The following is an 11,527-nucleotide window of genomic DNA, read 5'->3' on the forward strand; positions in this document are numbered from 1 at the left end:
TCTATTCGCTTCTGCGTTGATTACAGACGTCTTAACAAAATTAGGCGCAAAGACGTATATCCCCTACCACACATAGACGATGCTCTTGACTGTTTGCAAGGTGCCGAGTTCTTATCCTCTTTGGACTGGCGGTCTGGATATTTGCAAGTCCCCATGGCAGAGGCTGACCGCTCCAAAACCGCCTTCGTTACACCGGACGGATTATACGAATTTAATGTCATGCCATTCAGCCTATGTAATGCGCCCGCTACGTTCGAGCGTATGATGGACAGTATCTTGCGCGGTCTCAAGCGGCACACGTGTATGTGTTACCTAGATGTCGTTGTCTTCTCACCTGATTTCTCGACTCTCCTCCAACGACTAAGAGAGGTATTAAGCTGCCTGACTAAGGCTGGCCTGCAACTTAACATCAAAAAATGCTTCTTTGCTGCTCGTAAGCTTACCATCTTAGGCCACGTCGTATCCAAAGAAGGCGTGCTTCCTGGATCCTGCAAAACTCCGTGCAGTTGCCTGAGTTCCCCAAGGCCCACTAATCTGAAGACACTACAGCAGTTTCGTCGGCCTCTGCTCCTATTTTCGCCGCTTTGTGAAGAACTTCGCCATGATCATCGCCCCTTTGACTCAACAGCTGGCTGGAGACAACGCCCTATCCGCGTGGTCGAAAACATGCGATGACGCGTTCACGACTCTTCGCCATCTGCTCACCTCTCCTCCTATTCCGCGGCATTTTGACCCCGATGCCCCAACTGAAGTCCATACAGATGCTAGTGGAGTCGGCCTTGGGGCGGTTCTTGCCTCAACGCAGAAGTGGTCTTGTGGAATACGTCGTTGCTTACTGCTAGCCGCACGCTGACAAAGTCGGAGCTAAACTACTCTGTTACAGAAAAGGAGTGTTTAGCCATACTGTGGGCCCTTACGAAATTTCGACCTTATTTATACGGCCGCCAATTTGATGTAGTAACGGACCACCATGCGCTGTGCTGGCTCTCCTCATTGAAAGACCCCTCTGGCCGCCTCGCACGCTGGGCACTCCGTTTGCAAGAGTACGACATCCGGGTTGTGTACCGCTCTGGACGCAAGCACACCGATGCCGATGCTCTCTCCCGCTCGCCAATATCACCTGACCCTGATCCTGACAGTCTTTGCCCACTCAACTTTGTCCTCTCAGCACTTGCCATCGATGACATGCGCTCTGAGCAGAGCAAAGACCCGTGGATTTCTTCGCTTTTGGCGTTTCTCTCTGATCCTACCACTGTTACGGCGTCTAGGACTCTACGGCGGCAGGCGCATCACTTTGTTATTCGCGACCAACTCCTATACCGTCGCAATTATCTCCCCGAGGGTCGGCAATGGCTCCTAGTAATACCTCGTCATCTTCGGGCTGATTTATGCGCATCGTTTCACACTGATCCCCAATGTGCCCACGGTGGCGTGTTAAAGACCTACACCCGCCTTAGGCTCCGGTATTACTGGCCTGGCATGTACAAGTTCGTTCGGAAGTACGTCCGCTGCTGCCTCGACTGCCAGCGCCGAAAGTCGGCCCCTACTTCCGCTGCCGCACCCTTGCAGCCGCTTCCTTGCCCATCCCGTCCTTTTGATCGGGTCGGAATCGACCTTACGGCCCGCTTCCTTGTACTGGTGCTGGCAACCGCTGGATTATCGTTGCAGTGGATCACCTCACACGCTATGCAGAAACCGCTGCACTTCCATCTGCAACTGCCCAAGATGTTGCATCCTTCATACTGCGGCATTTTGTTCTTCGTCACGGAGCCCCTCGGGAACTTCTCAGTGATCGAGGCCGCGCATTTCTATCTGAAGTCGTGACGTCGCTTCTGAAGGAGTCTCACATCATCCACAGGACCACTAGCGCATACCATCCACAGACGAACGGGCTGACGGAGCGTTTCAACCGTACTCTTGGCGACATGCTCGCCATGTACGTCGCGTCCGACCATTCCAACTGGGACGCTGTGCTTCCGTTCATCACGTTCGCCTATAATACTGCCACTCAAGCTACCACTGGTTTTTCTCCGTTTTTCTTACTGTACGGCCGTGAACCTTCCTGCACCATCGATACCATGCTACCCTACCAGCCTGATTCATCGGAATGTGTTCCTGTGTCTCAAGCTGCACAGCACGCTGAAGAATGCAGACAACTCGCCCGTTGTCTTACCACCGCAGATCAGACACAACAGAAGCTCCGTCGTGGTGGCTCTGTTCCCCCAAGCTTCCCTTCCGATTCGTTGGTTTGGCTGTGGGTTCCACCTGTGGCTCCCGGCCTTTCTTCTAAGCTGCTCCCAAGATACCATGGACCTTACCGTGTAATTGCGCAAACTTCCCCCGTGAATTATGTCGTCGAGCCTGTGTCACCGTCCTCTGATCAGCGCCGTCGCGGTCGCGAAACGGTTCACGTCGATCGGCTCAAGCCCTTCTACGATCCCTCTATGTTACCGTATGCTTAGATCGCCAGGATGGCGTCTTTTTCTCCGGGGGACAAATGTAAGGAAGAAGAAGTGCCGGTTAGCCAGGTGCATCTCCGGTGTATGAAATACGACGAAGAAGTGCCGGTCAGTCAGGCGCATCACCAGCGCTGTTACGCACGGGGCTTGTCCTGACTGCTCGCAGGGTTCTGACTGCCGCACCGAGTTCGACCTCTCAATCCTGTCAATAAACACCTTGACAGATGAGCTTTTGGTACCCATGTGGCGTGGCTTTTGGCGTGGCTTTTGGTACCCATAGTGCTTTACCGTTTTCCTATTGCATAGCGTTTTAAGGAGGCAACAGGAAACTCAGACGAAATCGAGCTGGTGCCTAGTGGGTTTTTCTCAATCTTTAGTTGGTTAACACTGTTGTGACCACCTGGGGTTCTTTAATGCATGCCTAAACCTAACAGATGTGTCGTTGGAATTCACCCTCATAAATGTGTCCACTGCAAATAGGAATTTGATACACTGCAGAATATCATGGCCACTGCCCCATCACAGCAAGTGGATGTCAGCAATACATTGACAATCAAATGCCATTAATTTGTTGCTCATCATGCAATGTGAAAATAGAGAGACTAGTGGTTTTTAACTTACTTGTATTTGTAAATCTCTAGCCACAGCTTTTCTCCAAATTATCCGCGAGAACAAGATTCACAAAAACTTGTTTCTGGCCTAATCCGGCTGGTACTGATAATGTGCACCTCAAGTGCTAAATACTACTGAAGATGTATCATCCCAAGCCTGATCCGACAATCAAGTTACTGTCATCCAGGAGCATTTATTACATTGCCCTCTTTTTATACCAGAACAAGAGTTTCTATGTGACTTAATGAACAAACTACATATTTCCTGGTCAGCAGTAATGGAGCTTTGTGTAAAGTCTTACTGGGCCAGGTGAAAGCTGTGGATTTGCTGTGATGGATAGAGCTGAGCATAGTGCTTAAAACATTGATCTCGGGCCAGGTTCAGGAACACATTTCGAGCCCACACATTCAGAAGTGCTGCTCCAAGTTCACTTCAGCCATCCAAAGTTCTTTAACATGCAATAAAACATGACACAGGTGTGCCTTCGCATCCTGTGCTCACTTAGGTGCAGCTTCCAAGGCTGGAAATTAAACCTGCAACCTCATGGTCAGCAGCAGAATGTACTGTTAAGAACTTATCCGAGGCAGAAAGTAAAGCTGTACTCACTCTCCAGCACCGAAAGCCAGGGAATCAGCATTGCCCTTGATGAAGTAGACATTTTCGCCTGTCCATTTGTACAACTGCACAAATTGCAAAGCAAAAGATGGATATATGTCAACCTAAAGTATATTTGAGGACAACGCATACAACTTCTTCAGCAAAAACGGAGGACTTTTCGTCACAAGTGCAGACATTGACTGGTAAGAACCTCTATCTGACACACTAAGCACTGAATGCCATGTGGGTGCATTTACACTTACCAGCACCCATGCCAAATTCGCTTGTCAACTTTCTCGGCTTATGCTATGCACAGCTGTCGAACAATACACCTTCGCTACTGACTCTTGCCAACAGCTGTGCACCAATGTCATGTGAAGCTCTTAAATGCTTCTTCAGTGAGTCATGCCTATGTCACATTGTGATACCACTTTTTATCACTCTACTCTGTGACATGCAGCTGCGTGCCAATGACACATCGTCACTATGCCATGAGTGAGCTGGGAGTGTCTAACTGGCAAAATAACAAGCAATCCACAGTGCTGTACAAGGCAGGTTATCAATAAAGTCGTCATTTAACTTAACTGTCAACAAATACACTTAAGAAAAGTTACCTCTCTGCTTTTACAAGTAATGCTTTGTTACAAAAAATGTCCACTGGAATTACGCCTAGTGGAAGACTTGCCTTGAACTCTGGGTGGAAGGTAAAAAGGAATGATTCTCCTGTGCCATAGAAGTGGTCACTCATTCTCAGGGAACACGATGTCAGAACACCAAAAACCTGCACCAGAAAACAAAACAAATAAAAATACAACTTTGCTCGTAACACGCACTCATCGTTTCGGACAGAAGGTGGTACAATGTGGAAAAGCCAACTTACAGCGCCTTCAGTGTCCAACACTGCGAGCAGGATGGGTGATTCAATCTTGAGCATCTCACGGTAAAGAGTCTTGAGGCTAAAGCCATGCTTCAGTGTACTGTATACAAGTGCCCACGAGTAACTCTCTGCACGCGCTGGAAGGTGCTTGCACAGCTGTCGCAAGAAAAGAAAGCACCACGTGCCAACTCAGACAGGCACAGCATATTTAATCGACACACGCAGCAATAACAGAATTCTTGCACAAGTCTGTGAACATACTGTGTAAAATAAACTCAACATATTGTGCAGAACAACATGTATAACGTGGATTTGAGCCAGCTGGCTGCACATTCTCCTAAAAGTAGTCAATACTCTCTTCCCAATGGTTGCTGTCCCCACCACACCAGGCCTTTCACGTAAAGCTTCGACTTCCTTGAATAATATTTTGTTATAGCTGCATACGAAGAGATACTACAATGACTTGGGTGAGTTGGGCGTCACTATCTATAAAAAGGACAATTCATGCAATAGCTGTCTATTTTCCCAGTGACCTAATGGAACAGTTTTTCATGGAACAATATATATTATTCCTTGTTTATTTTTTATTTTTTTTTATTCTAGACATCAAATTTCACAGGCTGCACACGGTGATGCATGCGCAACATGGACAATAAGACTGTTCTGTAACTTAAGTGAGGTTCTTTACGAACCTCCCGACGGTGCTCCTCGGTGAAGATTTCCGTGGAATCGAGCAACTCGGGCAAAGGAAGGTCAGTCAGGTCTAGTGCAGACTCCCTGCGTGTTTCACTCATTGACACCACCTATATGGAACAGTGAAGGGGGAAAAAAGAGGGAGGGGTGAGATTGTTTCAAACACATTAAAATTTTAGAAACTTGACTTGGTCTTTTCATTACACTAATTACGTTCCAAGGTGCACAGTGCACAGTTATTAGTCGGAAGCCAGTGCACTCTAGTACATGGCCTATGTTTGCTCACAACAAATTAACTTATGCAAGTGCATACACAAAACAAATTTCAGTTGGATCTTATGTACACGAAGAGGAACCCAAAGTAGAACTTTCTACACTCTTGCGTTACTGACATTACCACAAACTACAAATTTCCTTAAATTTTTTTCGCCCCTTCTGGAATGATACATGTGCCAATGCTAATCATAGAAAGCAATCTTCAACTCTTTAACATAACTCTGTTAGCATATATTAGTGGAAAGCATGAAGCCTGAACTTCAAGTAATAATTTCATGCTCAGGCCATCATGAACTTAGCGGTGCTTTCATGTCTTGGGTCTTTAACTGCCCAGTAGGTGGTAACAAAAGTTCACACGTTGAATAGAAAGTTGTCCGCAAGTCTATAATGCTCCAGGCATTCGCAACGTTCACAACTTCACAGGTAACTAGCTGTTGCCAAAACTTCAATGACACATCGCAGCCCAACCTTCTGATGATGTATGGGGTTTTTTGGCGCAAAGGCCAGGGATGGCCAAAGAGCGCCAAGAAATGGTGTGGGGAAGTCGATGTGGTGAATTACAAGTGTCAGATGTAGAGAGGCTGTAGAGAGGCTGTATAGAGGCCTAAATATTCCCTGTAAGGTACGTAAAAGATACACTAGCATTAAAATAATGTCAAGGATGAGTGATGTGAGCGATGACCATAAAATGTATTCTAAAATGAAATAACAAGAAAAAAAAAAGAAAAATGAAGCCTGACCTTCTCTTTAATATTGTTTTCTGACATATTCGAATAATATAAAGTGTAATATAATATCAAACATTTTCTTTGGTGTTTCTGTGAATGACGCAGGCACTCCATTGCATATTTTTTCACTTCCACTAAGGCATGCGTTTTCAATGCCTTCTCGAATCCCAAGCAAGTCGCACCAGCCAATTCTGTGTGGCTTTGACATTTCTGTAACAAATCTTGTGACATCTGGCTGCAATAATTTGCACTAGTTATAGCAGTTTGCAAACCGGAACCACAGTTCAAAGAAATTGGTAATTAAGAGGGCACATGGGTCTTGGAGACAAAATATTCAAATTTTTTTTTTTCACATCCCCATACCAGGGCACACCTGTTGGCAAAAATCTAGCTCAAAATGACACGTTGTTGAGGCAGGAAAACACTGTATTTATCGAATGAAATGTTCAGTTTTGCCCATGAAAGTGCTGACATGACCCATTTTTGTGTCATTCGCTATTCCAAAACCGTCTATCATAGCCAGGCAATCTCGGTCTTGTTTGAAAGAGCACCTTTGCAGATTGCTTTCCTGCAAAAATGAGCCTTCATGCTGCTTCAGAAGAAAACTACCTGGTTTTGTAACATAAAATGACATTTTTGCACTCTATAATTCCTTGCATTTTTCTCAAAAAAAGTTTTCCAAGTCTAAAATTTGGTAGCAGCACTGTGTCACTGCTACTCATTAAATCCTTCTGATTTCTTTTTTGTCTCAAGGCTAGAGAGTCAGAGAGTGCACAAAGCTATGAAATAGTGTTTTAGGACACTGCAACATTTTCAAATCTCGTAGAAATCATCTACATTCAAATCTTGTTAAAATAGAGATATAAACATTAAAATGCAAACTTGCACTTTGAACATTCAGGAAGATACCTGCTTAATTTTAACTCTCTGGTGCAGTACATTTTTTGCAAGTCACATCCCAAACTTATAACACATAAATAATTGCAACTTTTTTTTTTTTTTTTGGATTGACTTGAAAAGCACTAACTGCATATTTGTAATCAGCCCACAAGGTTAAATATTTCCTGAAAATTTCATGTGTCTACAGTCAATAACAAACATGCTTTAATCCAAGACCCAGGTCCCCATTATGTGGTGTGTTCTGACACTTCCTATGTAGTAATTTATGATCAGCAACTGCACACACCAAATATACTAAGAAAGAAATATAAACAAGTTTTTTGCATACTCATCATCATCAACAACACATAAGAGTAGCTCTTATGTAGTAAAACTTGGCTTAAAGTAGACGTAAGCTGTACGTAGTGCCAACTGAATTCCTATGCCTTATACTTAGTAAACAATCAAACCTGACAAATTAGTCATGTTAATCCAGGGACCGTGCACTATGACTGCATTATCAAAATACTTTTTCAAGCAAACGCTAGGCTATTATTAAATTATAGGGTTTTACATGCCAAAACCATAACATGATTATGAGGCATGCCGTAGTGGGGGACTCCGGGATAATTTGGACCACTTGTGGTTTTTTAACGTGCACCTAATCTAAGTACACGGGTGTTTTCGCATTTCGCCCCCATCAAGATGCGGACGCCGTGGCCGTGATTGATGCCGCAACCTCGTGCTTAGCAGCCCAACACCATAGCAACTAAGCAACCACGGTGGGTTAGGCTATTATTCCTTTGTATGACCACACACAAATGATGCCATGGTGACATTTTTCCAGGCAGTCTTCGGTTCAGTTGTCATCAAAAGCAAAGGTCTTCCAGTTCACATTGCTTCCTGGTTTCTGAATACGCTAGCGTATTAACAACACTTCTTCATCTCTAAAGGTTTCCGGTAGAGATGCCATCCACCGAGATAGTAAAGGGTTACAGTCATGTTAATCGCAAACATATTGCAGTAACCCCACTTCTAGTTCCACTTCTGATATGATCAGATGACGTACGTTTCGCTCAGCCCTAATTTGTCTACTCTAACAGGTTTTAACTGTAATCAGATTGTGAAGTTGCGAGATCACTTAAGTGCAAGAAGATGTTGGTGACTATATGCAATAATGCTGTAAAAAGAACAGACATATGACAAATGACAGTGCATGGTGAATAAAGGCATGTTGAGCACAAGTACACCATGCAGTGAAGGAACAAACCCTGATATGTGAAAGAACAGTGCAAAGTATGGAACAAATTTGAGATTGGACAAAATGGGCAGCACAAAGTTAAAGGTAGATAAATTGAGGTGAACCTGTCTACTCTCGACCTCTGCATTAATACTACTTCACATTTCAGTAGTGTACCGACGGACCCACTTTAACACACTTCTAGGATGCAACTTCAAAACGTACAGAAAGACACTCGCCTCCCAATCACCAGGAGAAACTGCAGCAGCTTCAGGCTGTGCCGTGCCACTGTCAAAAAGCTTGAAGAAGCGTAGAGCGCCACTGTGGCCCTTCTTGGAGCCATGGTGGCCCTTGCTGCCGCTTATGTCAGGAGTGTCGCGTCCTTCTTCAGTACCGCTGATCGTCCCCACGACGTGGCTGTTGGCAGTGAGCAACTCGGCCTCGTCGTCATCCTCGGGCTCTGGCAATGGCTCAAATCCACGGTTGGCCATGTCAACCCGATGCACGTCGCCATACACAGAAGGCGCCCACTTTTCCAAGAAGTAATACAGCTCATCTGCTCTGTAAGATACACAGCACAGCAAAGAAAAACGTGAGAAGAACGTAGCACCTCTGCTAGCCACCTCACTTCAGCTCCATGACAGCAAATTACTGTTGCACAGTTGTTGTGCAGTAAGGGCATTTTTAAACATGGGATGCGCAGAGAAGACGTACCCAACTGAGATGTGTGGACAAATAGAGCTAATGTATGCTGTGACATTCCATTTCATTGCTGTCCCCCACTTACTTGAATTATAAAATTTCACGGCAAGCTTTTTAAAGCTCCTACAAAAGTATTTTGCATGTCAGAAAAACGTATGCCAGCAGAGTATGTTGCAAATGCATAATTATCCCCACCCACCATGGTAGCATAGTGGCTTTGCCATTGCACTACTAAAGGGACACTAAAGGCAAATACCAAGTCAATGTAGACTGTTAAAATACAATTCCAAAAACCTCGTACCGCTTGTTTCGTGCCAAGAAATAACTTAGTTTACAAGAAAACTGCATCTAAAGGGTCCGCATACCTTTAGCGCAATTCAAATCGCCCGCTCCCGAGTGGGGAATGGTGACATTGCATATGCCATCACCACCCTTTACAGCTAGCTGTCAGTGATTAAAACGGCGCCCGACACACTGCCGCAGTTTTCTGAACAAAACGCAAATGTGCGGCCATGGAGGAACCGAGCCAGGACAGAGCATTAGATTCACCACTGCAACTACTCAAGGTCAAGTGACGTGGACCATTCGGTAATCCCGCAACATCACATGGACGTGGCACTCTCCGCTATTTGTAGTTTGTGCGAATTTCACGAGCCAGCAAAATCAGTTCAGCACTATGCGATAACGAAACTACTGAAACACGAAGGCGCGAGCAGAGCAGAGTGAAGAAAACGACACCTATTGACTGCCTGCATCATTATCAAGGGTAAGGTCAATGAGTTAATGCTTTTCTAAAAATCAAAAAGAACTGGACAAGCAGCATTTTCTTTTGTCTTCTAATGCAATACAATTATCTCTTTATTACGAGTGGGTTAGTACTAGTGACAGAATTATAATGAGGACTGCCTTCGTCATCTGGTTAGTACTTGAATGTCCTGGCGGAGTCTCTAATTGTGTCCTGCATTTACCTCAATTTCTCGATTACCAAAGCCCTGTTCGCAATAATATTGATGCCTCAGACATTCTCAAGCACTAATCTATCACTTAAGCTTGACTTAATATTTGCCTTTAGTGTCCCTTTAAGAAGCTGCAGGATCAAATCCCAGCCGTGGTGGTGGCCGCATTTTCATGGGGGTGAAATGCATTGCAATATGCCCATGTACTGTGCATCGGGTGCACATTAAAGAACTCCAGCTGGTGTAAAAATATTCCGCAGTACCCACACTATGGCGTTGGCCTTATAATCATATCGTGGTTTTAGCATGTAAACCCCAGAGTTTAATTTTAAATGAATAATTATCCCCTTCAGGTGCTGTATGCACAATTGTGCATGCCCAGATGGTGCATCAAAGCAATACCATTGATGAAAATAATGATATTTGATATTCCCTCTAGAAGGCAAATTTGTCATCAAATTTGATAACAAATTTCTTTCTAGAGGGAATTCTAGCATCTGACGGGCCCGAATGGTTCTGCCTGCTTGATCCGTGACATATCGGATTCCTGGAGTGCTAGTGCTCAAGTGCTAAAGGAGTCGGTGCCTCCATGTGCTCCGGCATTGATGAATTCGGGATGCTGTTTATAAATGTTCAAAAAATGGCACACATCTTTAAATGTTCTGACTGTATCTGTGCTGCAAGCTTGAATTACATGTGTAAAGTGTTTTAGTAAAGCTAGTTGAAAGGTAGACGGCTGACGTTTGCTCTCAGTGTGAATATGCCGTCATGTAGCGGGTTCACTTCTTTCGTTGTGTTTCACATTGGGCATATTTTTCAAGTAGCTGGACAGATGCTCTCTAAGTTTTCCAGAGTAGAAATAGTTGATGTTCTTCCAACATTTCTGTAGAGAGTTTTTGCATGGAGTCCACACTTTGTAACTTGATAAAACTCACAAAAAACAAGGCATAATTGTAACTGACACATTGCATCAGACCACAGCCACTTTCTGCAGGACTATCCCATGTTCAAACATGTAGGCCAAAAACCGTGAATAAAGGAGGCATCACCAACCTGTTCCGTGGCACGCCAAACCAGTACTGGGCCGAATGTGCGCTTGGAGGTGGTGACAGAGCACTGGACTTTCTTGTGCAGGGGTCGTCCCATGCGTAGGCACAAGTAGAGCAGCGTGGCTTCCGATGACTGTGCTAGCCGTGGAACCAGCTCTGCAGGCCCACATCACAGAGGAAGGAGAGGAAAGAGCACTCATCAGAGTCTTGTTTATAAATAGAAAGAAATGCTGAGCCAGCCGAAGTGCTAAATAAAAAAAAAAAGGCAGCTCTATGTACAATTTTCAGCAACTATGATAATGTTGCATAATTATCTGCAATGGTATGGTGAAACTACTTACCATTTTTTTCTAAGCTATACTACTCTTAACATCCTTCGACATTCCTTTATAAGTAGCACTATGTCCTGTCTGGTTCTTCTTGTCCATTGTCTTGCATTGCACTTAGGCTTGTCCTTGC

At 44.7% G+C, this 11,527-nt stretch overlaps 1 protein-coding gene across 1 annotated transcript; it reads right to left on the reverse strand.

Annotated features, from left to right (window-relative positions):
* Positions 1-3,192: 3,192 nt before the first annotated feature.
* Positions 3,193-11,206, reverse strand: LOC119450719 (oxidation resistance protein 1-like). Its single transcript, XM_037714239.2, has 6 exons — positions 11,073-11,206; positions 8,601-8,922; positions 5,238-5,348; positions 4,549-4,701; positions 4,354-4,449; positions 3,193-3,751 (listed from the first exon to the last, which is right to left on the reverse strand). The coding sequence occupies exons 2-6, from the start codon at positions 8,850-8,852 to the stop codon at positions 3,674-3,676; spliced, it is 690 nt and encodes a 229-aa protein (XP_037570167.1). The 5' UTR covers positions 8,853-8,922; positions 11,073-11,206; the 3' UTR covers positions 3,193-3,673.
* Between the last annotated feature and the right edge of the window lie 321 nt (positions 11,207-11,527).

Source organism: Dermacentor silvarum, chromosome 4 (assembly GCF_013339745.2).
Source record: "Dermacentor silvarum isolate Dsil-2018 chromosome 4, BIME_Dsil_1.4, whole genome shotgun sequence".
Lineage (NCBI taxonomy): Eukaryota > Metazoa > Arthropoda > Arachnida > Ixodida > Ixodidae > Dermacentor > Dermacentor silvarum.

What these genes read in the sequence shown, in the direction of transcription:
- LOC119450719 (XM_037714239.2), bottom strand. Translation starts at nt 8,852, where the DNA reads ATGGCCAACCGTGGATTTGAGCCATTGCCAGAGCCCGAGGATGACGAC. An exon ending in TGTTGGACACTGAAGGCGCT is followed by an intron (nt 4,450 to 4,548) that starts GTAAGTTGGCTT and finishes TTTCTGGTGCAG; the next exon opens with GTTTTTGGTGTTCTGACATC. An exon ending in CCTTCCACCCAGAGTTCAAG is followed by an intron (nt 3,752 to 4,353) that starts GCAAGTCTTCCA and finishes CAATTTGTGCAG; the next exon opens with TTGTACAAATGGACAGGCGA.